A 27,030-nucleotide genomic window follows, 5' to 3' on the forward strand; every position below is an offset into this window, starting at 1 on the left:
CGGACTGGCTGTGCCCGGGGAGGGTGGCAGAGGGAACGTGACGCGAGCGCGCAGGCTTCCCCCTCCCCCTGGGCACCGACACCTGCGCGCATGCGCGCGCGAGAGCGCGAAAGGCGCGCGCGAGGACCGAGCGACCGCGCGAGCCTGGCATGAGAGAAGTGGGCGGTGGCCGAGGCGGCCCCGGAGCGCGCCCACCAGCCGGCGCGCGTGCGCACGGGCGTTTCCTCGCCTTTTCCTTCTTTTCTGCCCTTTTTCTCCCCAGTTTCCTTCTCAGCTGTCCTTTGACGCCTATCCTTCCCTTCCCCTCCTCTTTCGTGTGCCCAGCTGCCAATCAAGTCACCCACCTCTCTTTTTGCGGGGGAAGGGGGGCGGGACCCAACCCCCTCTATTACTAGGGGGGTTGTTATGGTAACTCCCCACGCGAGGGCTGGGTGGCCTCTAGATAGGATGGGCTGTCCACCCACCTAATTGCTATGGCAACAGTGGAGCCGCTGAGGGTGGGGCCTCTCGGTGAGAACTTGGCTGGAGAAACCACAAGGGAATTAGGAGGTGGAGGGGCGGTTCTGACTGCCACAGGAATGCCCTTTAACCCCTTCCGTGGCAGTTGTGGGTGGTATTGAGGAGAGATATTGAGCAGATCTGCTGCAGACCTCTATCTCTGCACCTCTGTTAACATAGTGTTCTGCACAAAGGAACTGTTTCAACCATTATTCATGGACTGATCGCTGGTGCTCTGTGTGGGGAAGGGATGGCAGGGAGAGGTGGAGGGGAAGAGGCAGAATCTATGCTCAGGCCCTCCAAATCTTGCTTAGGTCACCTCAGGCATGTTGGCACATGTCTGAGCTCCAACCATTAGCTCACTGGGGGTTAGATGACTGCCGTTGACTTGCCGTGTGACCTTGAACAAGTTGCTTTGCTTTTCTGGGCTTTTCTTTCACACAAGTTGAGAGGGAAGGCTGTATGATTCCCAAGGTCACTTCTAGCAACAACACTACTTTTAAAAGACCCCCCTAAACTAAACTCATTTAGGAGAGTGTGTGTGAAAAGCCCTTGGGAAAAGGGCTAATGCCCTCCTTTCTGGAACCTTCTCATTTGAATGCACACCCAATCTTGCTTCCACTCTTCCTCCTATTTACCTTGCTATTGTCTTCGTCCAAGCCACTATCCCCACTCACCTCCATCCTTTATTAGCCTCCTACTTTGCTTCTCTGCCTGACTCCCATACATCAATTCTCCATACCCAGAATGTTTTTCCTAAAACTCAAATCTGATGCCATTCTCCTATTCAATACCCTTCAGCCCCCCCCACCCCCCACTGTCTTCTCAGTAGGGTCAAATGTGGCTTCAAAGACTCTTCAAGATTCTGCCTGCTTCTCCTGCCTTATTTTTCAGTATTCCACATTCAACTTCATATGTTCTAGCCATACTGAAATACTCTACTCACAGTTCCCAGAACTAAACATACTCTCCTCCAGCCTTTGCACTTGCTGTTTTTTCTACCTGGAACATTCAATGCCCACTCACTGCCTTCTGCTTTGTCCTACATGTTTAAATCAACTCCTGTCAAGCCTTCTTGGACCCATTAAGACTGAGTTTGACTTTTCTGTTTCAGTTGCCTCACCTAAACCCATGGTAACACTTAACACTTTGAATTGTGAATGTCTGTTGAATTTCCTTAAGACACGAATGTCAGTCTTGTTTAGCACTGGGAATGGCACCCACTGGAGGTTCAATAACATGGAAGTGAGTGAAGGCATCCGTTGTCTGAGTAGACACTGTGATATATAATCATTCAAGGTTAAGACCACGGAGAGTAGGAATAAAACAATAATTTCAAGTTAGTGCTTTGGGCAAGTCATTAACCTCTCTGAGTGAGGCTCAACTCTATCACCTGTAAATTAGGATAATAACAGAGGTTAGGATAAAATAAAATTAGGTATGTAAAGCACTTGGCATACATTAGGTCCTCAATAAATGTACTGGTGCCTGACTCACAGTGTGTTTAATAAAGAGATACTGATCAGTGAATGAATAAATTATGACTACAGAGATAGGATAATACCACCTTGAGTCTCAAGAATCAGTAATCTGGGGAGGTGGAGGAGAGGGTAGAGAAATTAGAATGGCCCCATGCTGATAATTGATAAAGCTGGACAATGGATGTATGGATACATGAGGATTCACCATCCTATTCTCTGTTTTTATATAAACTTGTCCATAACAAAAATTGAAAAATGGACAATATGACCGATGCAGCCCTGGATATTGGATCCCCCCAAAGTTAAAATAAGACAAATTGTAGGAGCTGTGGGGAATGAATGAACACTTTTTGCACCCAGTTGCCCCCAGGTTTCCTACCCACCTTGGGAGGCTAGACTCATTTTCCTTCTTCTGTGTCTACAACCAACTCTTCTCACTCTAAGTCTACTGCTTTCTCCCCTCCATTCAGGAAACTGCAAGACTAGTGAGGGAAGGGCCGATAGGTCTTTGCACAAAATAGTGTGAAACAAGGCCTCCCTAATATCTCAGGGGTTAAGACACAACCTGTGAAGCTATCTGCAGCCACTGCAGAATGAGTTCGATCCCCGGCCAGGGAGCTACCCACATGGCACAGCAGACCTCTCCTGACTCGCCTGCTGCTCCCCTCAGCAGTGTATTTCAGTAGCTCTGCCTGTTCTGTTCCCCACTGTGTCTCTGGTAAATCCTATCACCCTAGTCCCCTCCCCACACCTCTGGCCTATACCCCAGTTCTTCTATGCATAAATAAATAAATCTTTTAAAAAAAATAGTGTGAAGCAGAAACCCATCTAAACCCTGGCCCAGACTGGGCACTGGCTGTCTCCACCCACTCCACACTTAATGAGGTAATGGTGCCCTAGGGAAAGAGGCACTTAGTGCTGACAATGAGGCTAATTAGCAGAATGCCAATTAGTACCAAGGGTCCGCTATAAGGAAGGGGGGATTTCTTAGGCAGAAGTACCTTCTTCAGAGGAATGGAGGCTAGGGGCAAGGCAACAGCTTCCCCTTTCTCCATGTCATCATCCTCCAGCACACTCTCTCATGCTCCAGCCCACCCCTTATTCCAGGAAGTCTTCCTAAACTCCTTCTTCCTGTTCCTGTGGACTCTCTGAAAAGTGAGGAGTAAGACTTGGGGAGGGAGTGAGGGGCAAGAGCCAGGACCTGTGCTAATTGCTTATTCCTAATTGCAAAATATTTCGATATAGAAAAAGAATAAATTTATCTTTTATATGAAAATATATGTAAGATAAAAATTCATATAGCCACCCCCCAAGAAATAAGTCATAAATTCACTCAAAGAGCTCTCTCTCAGTACACCCATGATCTCCTTTTTCTCCGTTCACCCTGGGAGCTAACTACCCTCAACCCATGTGTGCTGTGCTGTCCCCTAGATTGTGCCTTTATTGTCTCTTCCCTCTGGAGCGGTGCCATCTGGTAGAACGTTCTGCAACGACAGAAATGGTCTGTATCTGCAACCAGTGGTGGCTGAGGACTTGAAATGTGGCTAACGAATGTTTGATGAACTAAATGTTGAATTCTTCCTGACTTTAATTTAAATGCAAATTGTCAACTAGGGCTAGTGGCTGCTGTATTGGACAGTGAAACTTTAGGACAAATGTGCCTAAAGCCTAAGTGCCCCACAGGGGTGGAGACTTATTGTATTTACTCTAGAACAGTGTCTGGCAAATAGTAGGTGCTCAATAAAATATTTAAGTCAATAACTGAATCTCACAGCAAGTCAGTTATAGAGGCATTACGCCCATTTCCCAGTTAGGACGACCAAGGTTCACAGAGATGAGGTGACTTGAAAAGGTCACCTATGTAATGCGACAAGTCCCGGATCTGGGTCCTGCTCTTCTGGACCTCTAACATACACTTAACCACTCCCAAAGGGGCTTCCCTAAACTCCCATGCTGTCACTTGGGAAACAAAGGGCAGCTCCTCTAGGCCCTTCTTGGTCCACCTCTCTCACCTGCAGCTGCAACAGCGGTGACACAGTTCTCCAAGTATCTTGGTTTGGCCCTGCCCTTCTTTCTACCCAGCTACACCATGTGAACACCTTCTCCTCCCAGCAGCTGGGTGACCAAGCTCTTATTATCCACTTGTACATTTATTGAGGACCTAATGTATGCCAAGTGCTTTACATACCTAAGTTACATACCAAGTTAAGCAAGATGGAAACAGCAGAAAGAAGAAAGGAGTGGTAGAGAGAGAAGGTGAGGGGCCTGGTGCCATGTGTAGCATGGAGGGTGGGTGAGACCAGCACTCAGTTCAGTGAAGGAAGAGGCAGGGATCTTTTCTAAACTTTTATTTATGAAATGTTTCTTGAACTGATACAAAGTTAGTGTTTGTCAGCAGGCTGGTGGAGGGAGTTAGTGTGTATCCACCACTATTAGCCTCCTCACTGTAGGAGCTCAAGCCAGGGGTGGCTTCATCCTTCCTTCCACCTTCGCAGTAATGGCCTGGGAGAGGCTCTGGGGGCAGAACAGGGCTCAAAGGCAGGAAAAGGAAGGGAGAGGGGAAGGCACAGGGCAGAACTCACTCTTCCTGAATCAGATCCTTGACCTGAACCCAGGCATCCAGGCAGGAGCTATGCGTCTTCTGTTAGCAGTGGTTTGAACTGAGCAGCAGGGGATGAACTTCTCTGGGACCCTCCTGCCTCCCCAGCCCAAAGTTGGGTGCCATCTTTGGCTATATCTCAAGAAAGGGTCCTCTGTGACTTCTCTCATCCCTATCAGGGATGCCTGCCTCCCTTGGGTCTCAAAGGCACTGCCCTCAATCCTGAGGGTTAGAGGCAGGGAGTCAGACCTGATGGATCCCACTGGCTGGTGATCTCGCCTGGACTGGCATCACAGCTATGTCCACACTTCCAGGGGCATCACGCCCTCTTTGCTACCCAGTGGGGGCAGCAAAGACTCATCTTCCAGGAACTTGAGGGGGAAGTGGACCAGGTGGCCCTGGACCTGGTTGAGCTCAGACCGAGCCATGGAAGGGCTGACTGTGGCGAGCGGTTCCACGGCCACATACTCCCGGAGCGCCCGCAGAGAGCGTGTGGCATTGGATGGCAGACAGCGGAATATCTGTTGGGGGGGGTAATGGACATCAACAATGCTTGGGGTGACATTCTCAAGAGTCTCAGTGCAGCTAGACATTCCCAGTCTCCACATTCTCTCCCCCAACATTGACTCTTTGATATGCCCCCCAGAATTACACCCCCTTCTGAGAAGAGCCTCTGCATAGGGCTTTTCTCCATCCTGCTCTGAACAGGAATATTTATGAATTCCCCTCAGCCCAGCCCCAGTCAGCACGCACCTGCTCATAGATATTGGCATTGCTCTCAGCTGTGTCTTGCCACAACTGGAAGAAGTCATCGCAGACAGGGTCTCGGAGATCCAGGTCTGGCCGGGCATCAGCCCCAAGAATCACGCTATGGGAGAAAAGGGTTCCACCAGGGCCAGGTTAAGATTCTCAGAGAACCTGAACACCAGAAAAGTTACATTGTGCTATCCAGGTCATTCAAAACAGATGCAGATTAAATAGTATAGGAAGTGTAAATGAGTAACAGAACTTTAATTTGTCTCTATTTTGGTGACTAGTCTAATGCTTTAAACATATATAGTGTGGGACCTCCCTGGTGGTGCAAGAGGTTAAGAGGCAACCTATGAGCCTGTCTGCAGCCTCTGCAGCATGAGTTTGATCCCCGGCTGGCCAGGGAGCAATCCACATGGCGCAGCAGACCTCTCCTGGCTCGCCCGCTGCTCCCCTCAGCAGTGCACTTCAGTCAATCTGCCTGTTCTGTTCCCCACTCTGTCTCTGGTGAATCCCCCCACACTTCTCGCCTGTACCCCAGTTCTTGTATGCATAAATAAATAAATCTTTAAAAATATATATATATAGTGTACATATATTAACTAAATATATACAGTGTATATATACATATACACTAAATATATATAGATACAAAGTATATATTCAATATATGTACATAGGCATCTATATACACACATATATACATTAAATTATTGTTTCGATGTTTTCTCATTTTTGGGGGTGTCCTCACTTTGCTGGTATCCTAAATGGGGTTAGTCTGCCTATTGGGATATCCAGTACAGCCCCTAAGCAACCTTAACACCTGCTCAAAAGGCAGAACCCTCTCTTCCCTCCCCACCTTATATCACCCCACTTCAGCTCTACCTGAAGCAATGTTTCCGCAAACTCAAGGCAAACCTGCCCGCCTGATACTCCACACCGTCCATGAGGGATGGCTCCATCTCTGTGTCCTCAATCAGCACAGCCAGCTCACTGTCCCGCTTCCCCAGCAAGCTCCGATCATTGATATTTGCGGAGCCTGGGGTAGGTGCAGAACACACTGCATCTGCCTGGGACCTGGGGGATGCCCCACCCCAACAGACCACCAGTCCCTGGGGGCAATACACTTTCCTTGGCCTCCATGGTCCCTACTCATTCCGTTGCCCCTGGCCGGGCCGTTCCACAACTCCCAACCCCCCTCTTGCTGCTGGAGGCTCAGGCCCAGCACTGACCGATGATGACTGTCCGGTCATCTGCAATGAGCATCTTGCTGTGGATATAGATGAGTTCAGAGATCGGGTGGCTGTCCAGTTCTCCGTGTGTGCGGAGACCACAGATGGATATGTAGTCCCGCCATGCTGTTCCCACTGCGCACAAGAGATGGGGATGGGGGGAGTATGGTGAGGTACCCTCCTTATGCACCTGGGTCCCAACTACCTCCTCACTTCAGAAGCTCTGTACAGCCCTGTTTACATGCTCTCCTTGCCATGAAAAACCACGGATGGTCTCAGGGAAAGGGCTTCAGAGGAATGCAAGAATAATAGCCTCCTTCCCTGCATGCCCAAGGACCTCCAGCTCCCCAATCTCCCCTTCCTCAGGAAACTAGGGCTTGGACCCCCAGTCCCAGTACTCACTGGCTGCTTTGAGGCGATGTAAGATTGAATACTCCCCACGACACAGGGTCCTGAGGGAAAAGAACAGGTGAGAGAGATGGAGGCTGGGGGAGGAGGTGGGAGAAGTCAGAGAGAAGTGGACCTCAAATGACCAGCAGGTCGGGATCAGGACAGTCAGGAGGGCGCATGAGTGGGATGGGACCATCAAACAGTGTCTGGCTGGGGGGGTCACCTGTAAGTGAAGTGCAGAATGGCCTGGATGGCATTGCCACCGCCTGTGGAGATGTCACCCTCAAAACCGGGGAGCAGGGGCAAAAGCACATAGACTCGGAAGCACTGACCCTGTCTGAGGAGGGGGTGGAGTCAGAGGTGTGACCTGTCTCCAAACTCCAACCCCTCCAGCTGGGTTTAAGCCATGCCCACACTCCCCACCCTCCTACCAGACCACCTTACTTGTGGGCCTTCAGGATTCTGTCCACAATCTCATCGCCCACCTTATTCAGAACCGTCCGCCCATCTGAGCAGCTGATGAAGAACTGATTCTGGGGTATGGACCAGAGATAAGACATCAGCAGCCCCGCCTTTCTCCTGCCCTCAGCTCCTAGCAGCCAACCCTGTCTGGGGCTCCAGGTCCTGGCCCCAGGCTTCCATTCTCCTCCAGGCCCAGCTTCACCAGCCCTCAGTGACTGATCCCACTGACATCCTAAGTCTCTCCTGGGACATCCCCTCCACTCTCTGCCCCAGGTCCACCCCAGTAGACCTCAATGTAGAGGAAGTGCTGGCTCTCCCTGATGGTGTGCAGGTAAGCATTGAGGATGGAGCTCTCCAAAGTGCCTGCTGACCAGCGGTCCACTGACCTCAAGACCTGGGGAGATGGTGAAAATGGTGGTTCCTGACACCAGGAGAGGCATCAGTAGGGTTCTGAGAATAGGGAGAATAGGCTGGGGCACTGGGCTATAAGGGGGCAGAGGAGCAGGCTCAAGTTGCAAGGCTCACCTGCACAGTGGCACACTGCCCCCCAGGGAGGACGAAGGGGAGCTGGTTTGCAGTGTTGATGGACTTAGGCAGCATGTAGGGGTACATGGGTGTCTTGTACTTGGCTTTGGTAGTCTGAGGTGGAAGGATGAAAGGGTCATTGGGAGGTGACGAGCTGGCTTTGGCTCCCTCCCAACCTTCAGCTCCCTCAAGAGGGAGTGAGCACCTTGGTGAAATTCCAGCGCTGGATGAAGTGCCGGGCAAGGTCCCGGGCTGCTGAGCCATGAACAACAACCCCAACGTCCCGCCATGGCATCCGGTGCATGGTCTTCCTGTCAATGAAATCTAGGGGTCCAGAAGAGTCAGGGACGAGATCAGGGATGATCTGTTGGGGACACATGGGGCAGGGAGGAGGTGGACCCTACTAGAGGGAAAACAATTATCCCTGACCCAGCTCATCCCATTCTCAGTCCCAGCCCCAACATTGACCCCTGCTCCCCGCTCTTGGGGGCTTTGGAGACGGAGGACCCTCACCCTCAAAAGGTCGGTCCAGTTGCACCCAGTCCTTAGTGATAAGATTGCTGTAGTCCTTGCCCAGCCAGAAGAGTTGGTTGTTAGAGAGGTCTGAGGTACCTTGAGAGTCTGAGCACGAGATGGGAGGCTGTAGGAGGAACATACCCAAGGCAGGGACAAGGAGTGGTCATGGGCACCATACAGAGCCAGGGTCAAAGAGAAGATAGGAGCATTGAAAGAGTGTGCGATGGGGACACAGGGACACACACAGAGAGGAAGAATGAGACGCAGAGAGTTCGATTCCCTGGTCTTCCCCTTCAGCTACATGTGATGTCCCTATAGGATCTGGGGGAGCAGAGTGTTAATAGAAATGGAAAGGGTCACAGTATCTTCAAGGTGGGTTCTTGGGATTCCAGAAAGGTGGAGGAAATCTGAGAGTGGGCAGAGCTTAAAGTGACGGGAGGGGGAAGGCTGGATTAGGAAGGGGTGTGAGTTTAGATTAGCTGAATTTGGGGTAGGAAGGTCTTGGGGTGTTACCTGTGGAGCAGCTGATTCAGAGGACTCCCTAAGATCAGTCAGTCGGTAGTGCAGGTCATCCCAGCGGCCATAGGCGAGGTCCAGCCCCCCTAAGAAGGCCACTACTTGGTCCACCACCAGGAGCTTCTCATGATGGGCCCATAATGTTACCTGGTCTGGGTGGCGCATCACCTGCAGCAGGTACAAAGTTGTTCATGGTGGCAGGCTTAGGTGAGTGAAGACAGCAGAGGCATTGGGAGGGAGAAAGGAAAGATGAAGGGGCAAAGACATTCAAGGTGAAGGGGGGGTTGAAAGCTTGGGGAAGCTTGGTAAAGAGGGCTGTAGTATAGGAGGGGTGTGAAGCCTTAGAGACACCTTTATGTTGGGGTGCAGCAGCATCAGCGTCCTCTTGCTATAGCCACTGTTGATGCCCAAGGCCAACTCCACTTCCTTAAACAGCAGTACGGACACACGAACACCCTCCTCCTGATGTTGAGTGAGGGAATCAGATTCCAGAATAGCTCCCATGCTCAGGTTTCCTGTATGCCCCTTCCACCCGGACCAGAGACCTTCCACGTCTTGCCACACACACTCTGTTTTGATGCTGAGTGCAAACTCAGGCTGAATGTCATGTATCTGCCACCAACTCACATATTCACACATCTACCCTTACCTATCATTCTCTTTCCATCCATCTTCCCGACCATATATTCACCCTCTTATCTACCATTCATTCATCTACACACCCACCCTTGTATTGATCTGCCTTTCCAACCGAATATCTTTTTTTCTATCTCCCTGTGTTTTATCTGTTCATTCACTCGCCCACTCACTCTTCACCATCCATGTATCTCTCTCCTGTTCATCAACATCTATGAATGCCCCCCACATGGCAGACATTGTGCCCTGTGCTAGAACTAGTGATATTAATCAGTCCGGTGACAGAGAAAGATATGTACACCCAGGTAGTACAGTAAAGTGTGATGGATACTGGCAGAGGAATCTACTACACCAGATAAAAGAAGCACATGAAGAAGGAGTTGTGGGTTCTCCTCAGGAAAGAGGAGGTGATGTTTGCCAGACACTGAGACAGGATGGGCACATTTCTCCCCTGAAGTCTCAGATTCGCTACCTTCCCCCTTGCTGAAGTTCCTTCTAACCAACATTTACCCACAGGCAATCCCTGCCATAATTTCCTTCCAGTCTGACCACTTTCCTCACCGCCTTCTTCTTGAGCATAATGTCCAGTCTCCAATCATCTGAATGGGCAGGACGTTTCAGGTAAACCTCAGGACTCAACCTGGGATTCAGGACAGGGGGTGAGTGGAAAGTTAAGCCCCAGTCAATAGAATACTACTCCCTCCTCTCGCCCAGAGCTGGTCTCCTGCAGGTCCTACCCTGCCCCTTCTTGCTTGAGCTTTCCCCTGCTCACCACCAGTCTGTGATGAAAATCTCCTCTCGAGCTCGCAGGATGGCATCTGCCACAGCAGCAAAGTAACCTGCCCCATTCACAAACCTGGGGGGAGGCCAAGCCAAGTAGGTCAGAGGAGTCAGAAGTCAGAAAGTTCTGAAGAGTGAAGACCGGAGGACAGTCATGGGTCAGAGGTGACAGCAGGGTCAAAGATCCAGAGTGATCACAGAAGTCAGATAGTATCAGATATATTAAAGTGGAATAAATTTGCCAGTTTGAACTAAATAAAGTCAAAAATTACAAAACACACAATGAACTAAAGAAAATGACTAGAGGTTGGGAGGATTAGTATATCATTTATAAAGCTTCCACAAATCATAAGAAAAAGACATATAAGTCAAATGAAAAATAAGCATAGAATAAGAACAACTAACAGTTTGCAGAGGAAATAAAAGTGGTCAATTGTAGGAAAAGATGTTCGATTTCACTAGTAAAAAAGGAAATTGATAAAAAAGTGAAATAACATTTTTAAAATTTACCTGACTGGCAAAAATTAAAATCCACCAGTAACATTCAATATTAGCATATAAGAAAGTCGGTATTCTCATACACTATGGTAATTTACATAAGACAATTTTGCAGTATATATGGAAATATAAAACACACATACCCCTTAATACCATAAAGGCACAAAGTAAGTCTATTTCTAGGAATACATCCTACTGGATGCTTAGGCAAAGATTCCATTCTCTAATGTGTGTGTTAAGTGAAAAATAAGTCACAGAAGAAAATACATGACCTCATTTACATTAAAAAAAGTAACATCTATGCATAAGCATATGAAAATATTCAGGAAAAGATCTGGGAGGAGACCTATCAAACTGTTGCCAGGGTTACTTCTGGGGAGAGAAATGGGATTATGGGAAGGCATATAGGGAGAAGGAAGGGCTGGGGGGTGAAGGGTTGTGCAGTGAGTGGAAACTTTAATATTGTACTTACTGTATTTCTGTGTCGTTTGCCTTTTTAACACCTAACCGTCTAGTATGGTGGTCAAGAGCAGGGTCTTGATCCAGAATGCCTGAATTGGAATCCTGTTTCCACTGTTTAGAAGGTGTGTGAACTTGAGGAAGCGCCCTAATTTCCCCTTGTCTCAGCTGCTTTCTCATCTGTAAAGTGGAGCTACAAGTGTACCTGTCCCAGAGGGGTAATGTGAGTATTCTATACATGAACACATGCACATCACTGAGACCAGTCCTTGCACACAGTAAGTGCGGCAAACAGAGCAGCTGTTATTAGTTCTTATGTTAACACAAACATCACCTCAATACCACCTCCAAGGAAATAATTCCATGCATGACTCCTCTCTGCCTATGATAAAGTTCAGTCTCCTCAGCTTAGCACTGTGGCACCAATCAGCCCTGCTGACTCCCAGGAGTCTGCTCCTCCTCACGCTGCAACAACAATCAGTCCTCGTGGCTCCCAAACATGTCAGGCTATTTCTACCTTCTTGGTACAGACCGCCCTTCTCCATTTTCTTTATCTTGCTAAGGTAAACCTTAGGGTTACTGCCTGCTGGAAGCTGGTCCTGACATCGCCCCAATTTGGGTGCTTACTCTACGCTTACTGCCTGTATCTACCATCATGGGCAAGCGCCCATGGTTTCATAATTGAATCACCTACTGGACTGCTTACACCGGCCACTGAGCCTGACACTAGTAGGTGCTTAGAAGATGTTTATTAAATGAATGAATAAATCAGAGAGATTTGAGAAAATCACAGAGAACAGAGAGGGTCAGTGTAGTAAGAAGGGTTACCAAGGAGACAGGGAGTCAGAGAAGTCAGGGTCAGAGGAGATTGCTGAGTTTTGGGGTTAGAAAGTTCAGAAGGGACTCACTGCAGTTAAAGAGGTGAGGGAGCCAGAGAGATCTGAGGAGCCCAGTGGGTAGCTCACTGTGGTCAGAAGTAGTCAGAGGAGATAAAGCAGGATCAAGAACTCAGATAACACATAGGGGTCGAGAGGGTCAGAGTCAAGCTTAGAAGGGATGCGCATCTCACCACCGAGCCAATGTCCCAGGCCGGGGTGGTGCATAGCTGTCATGCTGGTGTAGCTGTAAGAAGTCTCTGCCTGAGCTCTGGGCCAGTTCAGTGATCTCCTGGCCCCACCACCGTGCCTGCCGGTAGCTGCTGCACTTGATAATCAGGGACCTGGACGGGAACAATGAGATGGACCACAAACCTCACCCTCCAGACTTCTGGCCTTGCCCAGAAACAACTCCCCTTTAGCTATCACTTCTTTCCCACTTCCTCCTTCAGTCCCCGATTGCACAAACTCCATAGAGACATGGGGATATAGCTACCTTATGCATAGCTGGAGCCCTGGCACCTAGGATTGTGCCAGGCTCTTGGTTTATTGACTTACTTAATGAATGGAGAGCATTTTTTTTCCTTACATCAAGAGTCCCTCCCCCAAGTTTATACTCAACCCCCTTTTGCTGGGCCCAGACTCCAAGAGCAGTCCCAAGCATTTGGTTCCAAATCATTACCAGATCCAGGGAGGTGGAAATGCCTGCCTTTTTCCCATGGTCTTTTCCACTCAACTTCCCCAAAGGGCCCTTTATTCTTCACTCACTAGGTGTCTGTCTACGCCAGGGGGACTTACCTGTGGGAGGTGTCAATTCGGACCCCATACCGGGCCTCTGTGCTCTTTTTCCCCACCTGTACATCAAAGCCAGGGTCGAAAAGCTGAACAAATGAGATGGCACCGGTCTCCAGGCGCATGTACAACAAGAAGGACTCCTTCACCACCAGCCACCTGGAGTGGAAGGGCTTCGTCTGTTCTCCCCGGCTTGGGGATCTCCTTCTTCACCTACACCCATTACCTGACTGTGGCTCTACTCCGAGCCTCACCTCTTGGACCAGCGATAACAAACTTGGTCCCTGCCGCAGCAGGTTAGTCCAGGAACATGGTGTCCACCTGAGCGCTTCCGGATCACCCCCTCCCTGTGGGGCAAACCAGGAACAGATGCTGGATGAGAATCTAGATGTCTATCCCAGCCTGCACTGCTTTCCCCATTCTCAGACAGGGAGAGATCCCGATGTCTGCAGGCGCCCAGGTAAGGGGCGTCAGACACTTACAATCCTTTGGAGCCGAGGTCTGGGATAAAGGACAGCTGACTGACTTCCAGGAACTCTGTCTGCAAAAGGGAGACAAAAACTCAGAGGAAGGCTCTAGCTTAAAGCTTCTCAGATCCTACTAACCCATGTCCTCTGTACCCTGGGGGGTCTAATTATGCTCCACCTCAAAACAAAAACAAAAACAAAAACAAACAGGCATTCAGGACCTTACCATGGCATGATAGTTTCGGTAGAAAGACATTGTCAGGAGACGATTGAGGTAATTCTCCAGGTATTTCTGAAATAGGGATGGGAGACAGAGAGATGGGACCAGAGTCATTTGCACACCAGATGCCTTCCCAGAGAACCTGGAGTCTGGTCGTACCTGTTTGCTGGATGCATGTCTGGTGGAGCTCTCAGGACCTGCTCTCGGAAGAGAGGGGATCTCTCTGTTGGCTGCCTCCTGGTCTGGAGAATAGGCAACAGCAAAGCTGTGGAAGGGATGGGGTGAGGGGGAAGTAAGAGCTGGGAGGCCGGCTGCCTGGGTTTCTGAAGCACTGGAGATGGGAACCTGGAGACAGGGAGGAGTCCCAAAGGCTGGCAGAAGGCAGTCCTCCCACCCCAAGAATGGAGACAAGAAAGGGGGAGGCTGCCAAGGGCATTTTGGGCATCCAACCCAGTTAAAATATTGGCATAGAACCATGGACAGGGAGAGCTGAGCTGGGAATATTTCCCGGTAACCAGGTTAAGGGAGGGGGCCCAGTGGTCAGAGCTGGGGAAGGAATGTACCCAAGGGAGGAAAGGTTGTGACCCGAAAGAGAGACAGGCAGAAAGCAGCCTTGGTGGCTGGGCCCATGCTGCCGCAGGGCGAGGGCATGCGCCTTTCACAGGAAGCAGTGTTCTCCCTCACCGAGCCAAAGGGAGCAGACTCATCAAGACTTTGTGTCTTAGAAGGTCCCGGTGCAACTCCTGAAAATGACGGAACTTCTTCTTGGTTGTCCAGGTAAAGTCCCCGTGAGTCAAGCGGACAGAATACAGCGTGCACGTTCCTACCTGGGGGTGTGAGGAACTGAATGGATGTCTCCTGGGCTCCAACCCCCACCCCCCTCTGGCCAGCTCTCCCTCCCTGGTGGTGTGCCAGCCCAACCACCTTGGATCCACTGGTATATCTCTCAGTGCCCACCACCTGGGCTGTGACAGGGACCCCAGGGGCAAACACCAAGGGGTGCATTTTTAGAGGCTGAAGGCTGTAGATAGCCAGGAACGGGTGCATCCGGTCAGCTGGGAAGAGAGAAAGTGGAAGAGGTTAGATCTCTCCAGGAGGTCTCAGACCCCTCATCTTCCTCTCCCTGAGGACTGTCCTCCCTGTGTACCTGGGTCCTCTCCCTCCCTCAGAGTGTCCACCTCATCCGGCTCCATGTGTAACTGACTGGAATCCAGGTCGTCCCCAGAGGGGAAGAGGCTCCCAGGGGTTGCCATCATCCTAGGAATATGGGGAGGACTCAGGGAGGTGATCTACCTTGCAAATTTTTCTTCCCCTACCCCACCCCAACAACTCCACCTCCCATAGGTCCCTCACTTCCCCACCCACCTCCCTTGCGCTGATTCCCAAGTCCTCTGCAAAACCCCACCAGCCACAGACAACCCTCCAGCCCACCCCACTGCCCACTGCCTCTAACCTCCATCTCCAGCTTTGGTCCTTCATCCAAAATCCCTCAGCCCCGCCTCCCGGCCCGTAACCAGAGCGCCGAGGAACACCCAGACATGCCCGGATGACCCCGAACTGGGGCAGAACTAGTCGCGGAATGGGCCTAGGGGTGTCGCAAGTGGCCTGGAGCAGCCGGGGTCGGGCCAAGCCGGGCCGGCGGGGAAAGGGTTCCAGGCGGGATTGAGGAAGTTACGCGCGTCCCACCCGCGAGGGAAACCCGAAATCTGAGCGTGCGGCGGAGTCAGGAGGCTCCGCAGCCCGGGCGCGCTCCGGTCCCCGCCCGATTTCCTGGGCCCGGGACCTCCGCGGGGCCCCCTCCCCTATCTCCTCACCCGGGCGGCCGGAGCCGGCGCCGCTGCGGGCTCGCAAGCCGATGGACCTGAGCAGAACCGGAGTGGGAGCCCACGCCCGAGCCGGGGCGGGGCACGCAGTCAGGGCCTGCCCTTGCGAGCGGGACGGCCCCCCAGCCTCATCTCCACGGGATTCTCGTCCGCCCTGTCCCGCCCCCGCCGCCCTCGGCCCGCCCCGCCGCCCAGCGCGCACCCCTTGGCCTGCGGGAAGGGGAGGGCCCTGCCCTACGTCTGGCTGGAGCTCCCCGCGGGTCTGTCCGTCTATGCCGCACCGTCGGTTCCAGTTTGCCCTGCGGGCGCTAGACCCTGCGCACGGTCCCCTGCTGGGGCGCGGGCCCCCGCCCTTCTCCGGCCGGCGCTGCCCGGTCCCCCTGGCGGGACACGCCTCTGCGCCAGGGACCTGCTGGTGTCCCCTTTCCTGGCCGGCTGCGCACTGTATTGGCCCAGGCCTAGCGTCTGTCAAAGGGAAGGGCTGAGGGAGTAAAAGTCCTGAGCAATGGTGGCCACACCTTCATCAGTGTGCGCAAGTTTACATTCTTTCATTCATTCACCATTTACTGCGTATTTGCTCGCTGTCAGAAGCGAGTTTGCAGTAGTGAGCAAGACCGTCTCGGGCTGTGCGCGCCTGGAACTTGCAGCCTAAGCAAACAGGGAGCATTTCAGGTTCTAAAAGACAAAATATACACCCCCCCTTTTTTTTTTTTTTAAAGAAAAGCAGATTTCGGGCCTCCCCTGGTGGCGCAGCGGTTGAGCGCTGGGCTGCGAAGCTGCCTGCAGCTTCTGTAGCGCTGGTTCGATTCCCGGCCACGAGTTCGATCCCCGGCCACCAGCTAGGGTCCCACATGGCGCGACAGATCTCTTCTGCCGCGCCCGCTGCTCCCCTCAGCAGTGTATTTCGTCAGTCTGCCTATTCTGTTCCCCGCTCTGGCTCTGGTGAATTCTCTCACCCTCCAGCGCTTCTGACTGTACCCAGTGCTTGTATAAATAAATAAATAAATAAATAAATAAATCTTTTTTTTTTTTTAAAGCAGATTTCTTTATCTCTTCGTTGGATGGACCTTCAGGTTGTTTATAGTTTTTGTTTGTTGTGAATAAAGCTCCTGTGAACTTTCCTATATCTTTGTGTGGATATATCTTTTCATTTTGCTTGGGTGAATACCTAGGAGTGGATCATATAAGAAGTGCATATTAACTTTTTTTTAATAGGAAAGAAATATTCTTTTTTTAAAAAAGATTTATTTATTTATACAAGCACTGGGTACAGTCAGAAGCGCAGGAGGGTGAGAGAATTCACCAGAGCCAGAGCGGGGAGCAGAACAGGCAGACTGACGAAGTACACTGCTGAGGGGAGCAGCGGGCGGTCGGAGAGGTCTGCGCACCATGTGGGACCCTCGCCCGGCGGTCGGGAATCGAACTGGTGCTGCAGAGGCTGTGGGCAGCTTCGCAACACAACTCTCAACCGATGCGCCACCGGGGAGGCCCAAGTGCATATTAACTTTATAGGGAACTGTTGAACTGTTTTCTGATATTGTTCCATTTTGTATTTCCAAAATCAATGTATGGTGTAGGTCTAGATGTTCCCCAGCATCGTCGACATTTGACGTTAATAATTTTTTTTTTAGAGTAGCCATTCTAGTAATTGTAAAATAGTCACTTTATTGTGGCTTTTATTTGCATTTCTCTGGTGATTTATGGTATTGATGTGTTTCACGTGTTCATCGACCATTTCTATATCTTCTTTTGTAAAGTGACTTAGTGTTTTGCTAATGAAAAAATAATCATGTTGTTTGTCTTATTGTCAAATTTTAGTAGTTCTTTATATATTTTGAATGCAAATCTTTGATCAGCTATGTATATTGCAATTTTTTTTCCCCCAAAGAGCTCACATATTTGTTACCGAGCCAGGTACAGGTACAGGTACCAAGAGAAAACATGTCACCAAAGCAGAGATGTTTTCAGTGTGATATGGTAGATGCTACTGAGCTTGATGCAGTATAAACATGTGTGCAACCTTATGTGTGATTCCTTAGGGACCCAGCTTGGTCTCTTCTTGGAATTATACCTGATTTTATTACCAGTTTTCATCTGAATTCATTTGGGAATGAGATGATTCTATTTTTGTTTCTTACCAGGAATTGCTTGATCCTAAAAGTCTTGTGAGAAGAAATGGCCAGGAAGAAGCAAGCACACAAAACCCCATGGTGGAGGAAAGGAGTCTACTGCAAATTATTTTCTCCCAGAATTTGACATATATTTTTAAAATAATGGTGCCTCTTGAAGAGCTGAAGTTTTTTATTTTAAATAGTTGGTACATAAATCATTAGTAATAAAAGCGTAAAATGAGGGGCCTCCCTGCTGGCACAAGGGGCTAAGCACCGCACTGTGAAGCAAACCACAGCCACTGCAGTTTTATCCCCCGGCTGGCCAGGGAGCAACCCACATGGCGCAGCACACCTCTCCTGTCTCGGCCACTGCTCCCCTCAGCAGTGTGTTTCAGTCAGTCTGCCTGTTCTGCTCCCCACTCTGTCTCTGGGAATCCTATCACCCCCACTCCCTGTGTCTCTGGCCTGTGCCCCAGCTCTTGTATGCATAAGTAAATAAATCTTTAAAAAAAGGTAAAATGTTATACCACCTTGGAAAACAACTCTTCAAAACGTTAAGTGTAGAGTAACTTTATCACCAGCAATTCCATTCCTAGGTATGTAACCAAGAGAAATGAAAATATATGTATCCACAAAAAATGTGTTCATGAATGTCCACTGTAATAGTATTCAAAGAGCCCAAAAAGTAGATCAACCTTAATATCCATGAATGAATAAAAATATGTGGTGTATCCTTACAATAGACTATTATTCAGCCATAAAAAGGAATGAAATACTGATCATGCTGCAACATGAACCTTGAAAACATTATACTAAGTAAGTGAAAGAAGCCAGACACAAATACCCACGTATTATATGATTCCATTTATATGAAATGTGCATAGAGACAGAAAGTAGATTGGTGGTTGCCAGTAATTGGAGAGGAGGGCAGGGGGAGTAACTGCTAATGGGTATAGAGTTTATTTTGAGGATGACTGAAATGTAAAATTAGTTGTGATGGTTATACATTGTTGTGAATATATAGTAAAAGCCACTGAATTTTATACTTAAAGGGTAGATTGTATGATATGTGAATTATATCTCAGTAAATCTATTGTACTTATAAAAGACAAAACCAGTAAACTATAAATACATACAGCATGGGTGAATTTTAAAGCCATTATAGTGAAAGACATCAGACAGAAGAGAGTAATATATGATTCTATTTATATAGAGTCCAAAGCAGGCAAAACCAGTCTCTAATGATGGAAATCAGATCAGCACTTGCCTGTGGCAGGAGGTGGGGAACTATCGTAAAGGGGTACACAAAGGAAGTCAAGAGTTGGAAATGTCCTATGGCTTAACTGGGGTGCTGATTACATCATGTATATACTTGTCAAAACTCATGGAGTTGTACACTAAGATGTAGGCATTAGACTGTAAGTAAATTTCAACTTCAATAAAGTGAATTAAAAAAACAAATACATCTCAGTCAAGCTGTATAGTATAGTCAGCAATGCTTCCCAGCCTTTCCCTTGTCATGGCACCCTTAGGGGATAATGATACAGCATTGGCACACCTTTACTTCAGGGCACTTTTAGTGTTTGGCTAGGTTGTTCTGGACCTGAAGTTCCGAGCCTGGACTCCAAGCCCCATTCCTGGTCAAGGATGTGTTTAGGAAGCTGAGTGTGAGGGCTAACAGAGTGGACTTGGGTCAGACTGATGGTGGAGAGTTCCTGGTCTGCTGATAACTGTCTGTATGACCTTGGGCAAGTAACCTCATATCTCAATTCCTCTGATTCCTCACCTATAAAATTGAATGATAATAACACTTAACTCAAAAGATCACTGACATGATTAAATGAGATAACATGGAAAAGTCCCTAGCATCTATGTGGCATGCCATAATTAATTGCAACTAAAATTTCTGTTCTAAAAAAAAAATTGAATGAATCTCCAGCAGTGTCCAACCTGGCACTGAGTTGTCCAGTATTGCTATAATGATTTTCACTGCATCTGTCTGTCCCAGGACCTCTGCCACTCTTCCCAGTCTTCTCCCACTTGTCCATGGGGCTCAGAGAGAACCCCAAAATTGAGGGGCCACAAAGGGATAGGTGTTTGAATGTGGTATCCCTTCCACCTCTCCCCTCCTCCCTCTTCTTCCCCTTCCATCCCCTGGCGCCTATAATCACCAGGCGGTCTGAGGCTAAGTGGTAGTTTTGCCCACAGTGGAGGGGCTTGGAAACCACACCCCTCCTCCAGGGGCCCTCCTGGTCATTTGCAGCATCCTGGTCTCCTCCACTGTTGACATGGGTCTGAAGGGGGCATGGTGTTTTCCATGGTGTGGGTGCCGGAGACAGCGGGGGACTGGAAGAAGAGCAGGTATGGGGGGCAAATGAGGAAAAAGTGGGGGCGGCCAGACAGACAAACTGCATTGGGAAGAAAGGTATATACTCAAAATAGTGAAAGGAAAAAGATAATCTGTCTCCCTGGGTGGGAGATGGGTCCATCACTTCCCCCACCAGTCTGGGGAAATACTTTCAGGGCTCATTGCAAAATGAAGAAGTGGGACTCTCTTGTTCAAAAATTATTAAGAATTTCAAGATAGTGACAGCAGAGCGTTACAAGTATGAGTGTGGAGTCCTATGCACCTGCACAGATGGAGTGCCCCTGAGGTCAGCCCTGCTCTCTCAACATATCTTTCAATCCCAGCTGGTGCCATCGACACTCATCCCCACACCCCAGTCCCCAGGCTTCTTCCCTGGCCTCTTTCCACTCACTGGTGGGAGAGGGGTGGCAAATGTGAGTTGGGAACACTGGGATGCCCTGACCCACAGCTCCCTCTGTCTCCTCCAATCTTCCTTGTAGGTCTGGATCCAGCTGCCCCTCCAGATCCAGATCCCAGGCCACCTACATCCCCCACTGTGGCTGAAGGAGGGATATCCTCCTTAGAGACTGGTGCCTACTTCAGCAGAAAAGCTCGACTCTCCTTCCGCCACCAGCTGCATGACATAGCATCAGCCAATGACTCCACCATTTGAAAGGAACAACCAGGGGCTGAACTTCCAGGAAACTTTGGCAAATTTCCTCCCCCCCCTTCTTAGTGACCCCAGTGTCCTGCTCTCCCAAATCCCTCATGACTTTCTCATTAAATCGATTCAGAGTTGGCAGGTGTGTGTGTTGCATCGGGGGGTGGGGTAGAAGGTAGGAGTGAGGGCACTAGGGCAGGGTCATGGGACTCAGGTGGGAGTGGGGACAGGAGTGCTGACTATGAGCCAGCTGACCTAATGCAGAGCACAGATTGGCTAGAAGGAGGTGAGTCTGCTAAAATCCACCTTCAGAGTTGAGTGTGCCGAGAGCAGTTTTGAGAGGCCAGGGGCTAGGCAGGACAGCAGAGGGGGCTAGAGAGCACATGTAATCAATACATTTCCAGTGGCCACGCCCTGCCTGGCACCTAGGGTTTATCTGTGAACCAAGCAGAAAGAGCTCTCTCACTGCTCTCATTTTCCAGTAGGAGGAGGTAGATAATAAACAAATAAGCACAATACCAGAGAGTGCTAAGTGTTGCTATGAAGAAAGTAAAATTAAACGAGGGAAAAATGAGGTCAGGGTGGGGAAGGATGCCGTTTCTTAAATTTCAGGTGGTCAGGAAAGGACTATCCGATGAGGTGACATTTGAGCTGAGATCTGAACAAAGAGTAACTGTGTGAAAATTGGAGAATGGTGTGCCAAAATAGGTTCAAGTTCTCTGGTTGTGATAAAGGTATCACGTTGGTGCAGGCTGTTGATAATATGGGAATCTGTGCATATGTGTGGGCAGGGAGCATAGAGGACACCTTTTATCTTCCACTTAATTTTATTGTGAACTTAAAATTGCTCTTAGGACCTCCCTGGCCGCCTAGGGGTTAAGTCTCAGTGCTATCCCCAGCCAAGGGAGCTAACCCACATGGCTCAGCAGACCTCTCCTGTCTTACCCACTGCTCCCCTCAACAGTGTTTTTCAGTCAATCCACTGGTTCTGCTCCCCACTCTGTCTCTGGTAAATCCTCTCACTCCCCCTGCACTTCTGGCCTGTATCCCAGTTCTTCTATGTAAAAAAACCACAAAAAACAAAAAACAAAACTGCTCTTAAAGTTTCTCTAAAAAAGTCACAAAAGGGCCTCCCTGGTGGCACAAGGGGTTGAGTCACAGCACTATGAAGCTATCAGCAGCCACTACAGCACGACTTCAATCCCCAGCCAGGGAGGTGACCCACATGGCGTGGCAGACCTCTCCTGTCTTGCCCGCTGCTCCTCTCAGCAGTGTATTTCAGTCTGCCTGCCTGTTGTGCTCCCCACTCTGTCTCTGGTGAATCCTCTCACCCCCCCAAACCTCTGGCCTGTACCCCAATTCTTTTTTTAAAAAATATTTATTTTTATATAAGAACCGGGGGTACAGGCCAGATGTGCAGGAGGGTGAGAGGATTCACCATAGAGAGAGTGGAACAGAACAGGCAGACCAACTGAAATACATTGCTGAAGGAAGCGGCGGGTGAGACAGGAGAGGTCTGCTGGCAATTTGGGTTTCTCCCTGGCGGGCTGGATTGAGCTTGTGCTGCAGAGGCTGCGGAAGCTTCACAGTGCTGAACTCAACCGCCTGCGCCACCAGGGGTTGTTGCGTTCTCCAGGCAAGAGGACATGGTGGCTTGCATCAAGTCAGTGGGTGTGGAGAAGACAAGAAGCAGGATTCTAGATAAATTTCTGTAGAGTTTTCAGGAACAATAAGTTAGATTGAATGTGGAGTTGAAGGGACAGAGAAATCAGAGATGCCTGGAGATAGGGAGGACAGGGAGAGCAACTTTTACAGGAAAATCAAAAGTTCTGCTTTGGATATTTTAAGTTTGAGGTACATATGTTTGGGAGGAGAGATACCTCTTTGCTCTTCTCAACCCAGGACCTTCCCACCAGAGACACTGAAGTCTGCTCTCAGGCTCCCATCCACAGGGCTAAAGACTTACCCAGGGGAATGGTGACTTCTCGATCTGGCCTACAGTACATGCAACAGCTGCCCTCTCCCACTCAACAAGGATCTTAAACTCTTTTGCAAACAAATGTCCAACTTTCTCCCAAAAGCCATGGAAGTCACAGTTGCCCCTGACAAGATGAGATGAAAAAGATATTCAGATGGCTAAAAGGTACATAAAAAAAAGCTCAAATTTGGGCCTCCCCTGGTGGTGCAGTGGTTGAGCACTGGGCTGCGAAGCTGCCCACAGCCTCTGCAGCGCCGGTTCGATCCCCAGCCACTGGCGAGGGTCCCACATGGCACGACAGACGTCTCTGGCCACGCCCGCTGCTCCCTTCAGCAGTGTATTTCCTCAGTCTGCCTGTTCTGTTCCCCACTTGACTCTGGTGAATTCTCTCACCCTCCCACGCTTCTGACTGTACCCAGTGCTTGTATAAATAAATAAATATTTTTTTTTTAAAAAAAGCTCAAATTTGCTTATTATCAGAGAAATGCAAATCAAAACCACAATGAAGTATCATCTCACACTTGTGAGGAATGTATGAAAAAGATTAGAAACAATAGGTACTGGTGAGGGTGTAGCAAAAAAGAAATTTTACTTCACTGTTGGTCAGAATGTAAATTGGGGTAACCTCTATGGAAAAAGGAATGAGGATTCCTTAAATATCTAAAAATGGAAATATCATATAACCCATCAATAACTCTCCTGGGTATTTACACCAAGAATATGAAAACAATTTTTAATTATACACCCTTATACTCATAGCAGCATTATTCACATAGCTAAGTGAATATATCCATTGATGGATGACTGCATAAAGTTGAGGTAGACACACACACACACACTCAGTAGACTACTTATTCCTCAGCTTTTAAAAAAGAAAAAAAAGAGGGCCTCCCTGGTGGCAGAAGGGGTTATGTCGCAGCACTGTGAAGCTATCTGCAGCCTCTGCAGCACAAATTCGATCCCTGGCCAGGGAAATACCCACATGGTGCAGCAGCCCTCTCCTGTCTTGCCCGCTGTTCCCCTCAGCAGTCTATTTCAGTTGATCTGCCTTTCTGTTCCCCAATCTGCTTGTCTCTGGTGGATCCTCTCACCCCCCACACTTCTGGCCTGTACACCAGTTCTTGTATGCGTAAGTGAATATATCTTTAAAAAATAAAATAAAAAATCTTGCCTTCTGTGACAACATGGATGGAACTTGATTATACTAAGCAGAAATAAGAATAATTTCTCTCATATGTATAATATAATCAAAGCAAACAAACAAATCACAAAACAAATCTTACTCTGAAAAATATAGTGATGACCAGAGGAGGGAAGGGGGAGCGAGAAGGAAGGCTATCAGGTATCAACCTGATAGCAGGAAGGGCACTAGAACTTTAGTTGTGCGTGGGGGAGACTTATACACATATGGAAGTAAAGATACACCCCTAAAATTTCATTTTGTAAATCAGTAAAATTAAAAAGAAAACCATGAGTGGGGAGCCATGAGTCTGAAAGAATGGTCCTTGGAGACTTAGGGCAATAGCCACACATAACAGGTAGAAGGCAGACTGAAGGGAGGAGACCCTAGTCTCAGTGAGGATTCCTGAGGCTCACACAGGGAGGGGAATGGGTTGTTGTTGGTAGTTCCCATAACAACCACACTCTGGTGTCACAAGGTGTTGGACATGTAGTAGAAGAAAGGAAGTGCATGGGGAATGTTGTCAGGAGAAAGATTTGAAAGCTATCACACTATCTCGGCAAAGGCTTCTCTCCCACTCCCTTGGAGCTCAGAGCAAATAGGTGTGGGTCAAAGAAGTTTAGGCTTGAGGTCAAGAAAAAAACTCTGAAGTACACAGCTTCTCTTTGACAAAATGTTTATTTGAATTTTGGGTCTGTCTGGGGTGTCTCTTATTGTATCCTAGAATACCAGGATTCAGGGAGGTGGTAAAGTGGCAATCGTGAATTTGGGGATCTGGTCTCCTAAAAGTACTTGCCGCTCTACCCCTGACTCTGCAATGGCTGCCAGGCGGATCACACCTCCACTGGAGCCGTCCCGCTCCATGGCCAAAGCAAGAGCTGTGGATAAAGAATAAAGTTGAGGTCAGAGTCAGATGCTGGAATCAGTGTGAGATACAAAGAGTGTTGGCCTGGCTTGGGTCTGGGAGTTGAAGTGCACAGGCCCAGAAGCCTGAGTTCTCACCATTGGCAGTGAATTGCAGACATTCTTCCTTGGTCATACCTTCCCGGTAAGTAGCATCGACATAGCCATAGATATAGGAGCTCCCGGAGCCCCCAATGGCAAAAGACTGCCTTACCATCATGCCCCCCATGGGTACTGAGTATACCTGCAAGATGGAAGAAGAGAGTCATCAGTTGTACCTTCCACGCAACACATGTATATTCAATCATCCATTGTGGAAATGGGTCTGGTAGAGTTAACGGTAAGAGTAAGGTAAAGACTACATAAAAGAAAAAGAAAATGGCTGAGATGGGGAGAAGATCAAAGACTCAGCTCCAGTGCTCTGGGGATAGGGGTTGAGGTATAGCAGACCTGCCCTCCTTCTTGGGGGTCCCAGCCCGCAATGATGATTCCTGCCATCAAGTCTTCCCGGTATCGGTAACACATCTCCTTAAAGAGGCTAGCTGCTGTGTGCACCAGAGGAGGCTCATTCAGCTCAATGCTAAAGAATGAGGGGAGTGAAGGGGAAGGCAGTGTTAGAATGAGGTGGTCAGGTAATTTAGCTCCTCAGGTCCCAATTCCCTTGATATTTGCTTCTCCCCTGCCCACAAGCACCTGTGGAAACCAAGCTGATAGGTGACTGCATCAGCTACTGCCTGGGTATCAGCTGCTGAGCCTGAGCGGCAGCAGAAAATACGGTCATGAATAGGGGTCAGCTTGTCAGTCACTCGATTGGCAATGTAGGACCTGCAGAATGACAGAATAGTGAGGAAAGTACCCTATCTGTCCCCCACTCTCATCCCATAACTATCCACTTTCTCATGATTCAAGAATAGGAATGCCAGCATTTTGTATCAGTTCATATCCACACTAAAGGAGGCTGGGGAACAAACTTCCAAGAAAAAGGGTTAGAGACTGGGAAGTGCTAGCAATTGCAGCAAATCCTTATCTCTTAGGGAGGGGAGAAATCACCTTCTCAAAGCGGTCCGTGGAGAGTAAGGAAGGGCTGGCAGGTGAGAAAGGAAGAGAAAGATGGGAAAACCTTTCACGTATCTGTTCTGGCTCACCCAGTGGTTGTTCTGGAGTCGGCTCCTAGAACCACGCCCCCGTCAAACTGCACGGCCATTATAGTGGTCTAAGAAACAGAAGAGAGGGGGGAGTCTGGGACTTCCCACATTTTCCAACATACACAAACATCAATGATCCCTCTATCCCTAAAATGCGAAAGTCGTGCACCAACGAACCATTATCAAATGTCACGAGGGCCTCAACGCCCAGCAGGATACCAGAATCCGATCTGCAAATCCCCAACAGTCCATCCTGCCCATTAAGTCCTCCTCCCGCAAGAATCCAGACGTGCTCGCTTCAGCCTACCTTCCGACTCCCAATACCAAAGTATCGCACCACTTGAGCATCCCCAGGATACCTCTCTCCCTGCCTGGAGCACAGCCCCGACCACCCACTCCCCCACCCCGCCAGTTCTCCAAGCCCACTCAGGCCACATCCTTCCAACGCCTCAAGCCGACGGCACATTTCCCGAACCTTTAGTCCTTCCTCACCCCTGTGGAGACTTCCTGGTTTTCCCAGTCCGGGGAAAAGGCCTCCGGCCCCCAGGCTGGTGCCGGCCCCGCTCCTCGAGCAGCTACTAAGGTGGCCGCCATCTTCCTCCGCCGCAGCTGCCGCAAAGCAATTGTCGTAAAGTGCGCCGTCACTCTCTTTAGTCGTGCTACGGCGTGGTTGACGGCAGAAGAAAAAGATGTGGGAGGGATCCTTTGCGACGGGAAGGCTTTATGGAAGCGAGGCAGGCAAGATCAGTATGTCAGCAACCCAAAAAAGCAAGTCTTCAAGGAGTACGTCTCCTGTCGGACTATGCAGGACTGATATATTTGATCGGAGTTGCAATTTAGGGAACCTTGAAGATAAATTCGACAGTCTCTGAATTAGCGTGTGTAAACTTTGTTTTCATTTCTCTTAGTTGTATACGTGGGAGTGTATACTGGGAACGCGATTACTGGGTCATACAGAAATTCTGTATTTAATATTTTGAGGAATTGACAACTGTTTGCACAGCAGCTGTCGACATTTAACATACCCACCAGGCTTGTATGAGGATTCCAGTTTCTCCACAGCCTCATTAATTGTTATTGTGCATCTTTTTTATTTTAGTCATCCTAATGAATATGAAGTGATATTCGGTGGTTTTGATTTGCATTTTCCTAATGATTAGTAATAATGAGCAAAAATTTAATGTAC

General features: G+C 49.0%; 3 protein-coding genes across 5 annotated transcripts; 1 reads left to right on the forward strand and 2 right to left on the reverse strand.

Moving 5' to 3' along the window:
* Positions 1–4,874: 4,874 nt before the first annotated feature.
* Positions 4,875–14,964, reverse strand: PLD2 (phospholipase D2; the record flags this gene model as incomplete). 3 transcript variants are annotated; one of them, XM_084237207.1, is made up of 24 exons in its annotated part: positions 4,875–5,099; positions 5,332–5,446; positions 6,214–6,367; positions 6,561–6,695; positions 6,963–7,012; positions 7,174–7,287; positions 7,395–7,483; positions 7,702–7,806; positions 7,938–8,051; positions 8,143–8,261; positions 8,451–8,577; positions 8,967–9,137; positions 9,321–9,431; positions 10,167–10,245; positions 10,378–10,461; positions 12,412–12,561; positions 13,016–13,168; positions 13,264–13,356; positions 13,492–13,550; positions 13,703–13,768; positions 13,856–13,961; positions 14,381–14,523; positions 14,621–14,751; positions 14,844–14,964. In XM_084237207.1, 24 exons carry the CDS (start codon positions 14,950–14,952, stop codon positions 4,875–4,877), a joined length of 2,802 nt encoding a protein of 933 aa, XP_084093333.1. The 3 variants fall into 3 exon arrangements, with proteins under 3 accessions (XP_084093333.1, XP_084093332.1, XP_084093331.1); XM_084237206.1 differs by having other exon boundaries at positions 6,247–6,367; positions 14,844–14,952; XM_084237205.1 differs by having other exon boundaries at positions 6,963–7,045; positions 14,844–14,952.
* Positions 14,965–19,918: 4,954 nt separating this feature from the next.
* On the forward strand, positions 19,919–20,650 carry LOC311173517 (uncharacterized protein C17orf114; the record flags this gene model as incomplete). Its single annotated transcript, XM_084237529.1, has 2 exons — positions 19,919–19,991; positions 20,478–20,650. The coding sequence occupies 2 exons, from the start codon at positions 19,919–19,921 to the stop codon at positions 20,648–20,650; spliced, it is 246 nt and encodes an 81-aa protein (XP_084093655.1).
* Positions 20,651–24,531: 3,881 nt separating this feature from the next.
* On the reverse strand, positions 24,532–26,438 carry PSMB6 (proteasome 20S subunit beta 6; the record flags this gene model as incomplete). Its single annotated transcript, XM_084239263.1, has 6 exons — positions 24,532–24,674; positions 24,799–24,943; positions 25,150–25,279; positions 25,393–25,524; positions 25,845–25,912; positions 26,337–26,438. The coding sequence occupies 6 exons, from the start codon at positions 26,436–26,438 to the stop codon at positions 24,532–24,534; spliced, it is 720 nt and encodes a 239-aa protein (XP_084095389.1).
* Between the last annotated feature and the right edge of the window lie 592 nt (positions 26,439–27,030).

This window comes from Talpa europaea (genome assembly GCF_964194135.1).
Source record: "Talpa europaea genome assembly, chromosome: 7".
Lineage (NCBI taxonomy): Eukaryota > Metazoa > Chordata > Mammalia > Eulipotyphla > Talpidae > Talpa > Talpa europaea.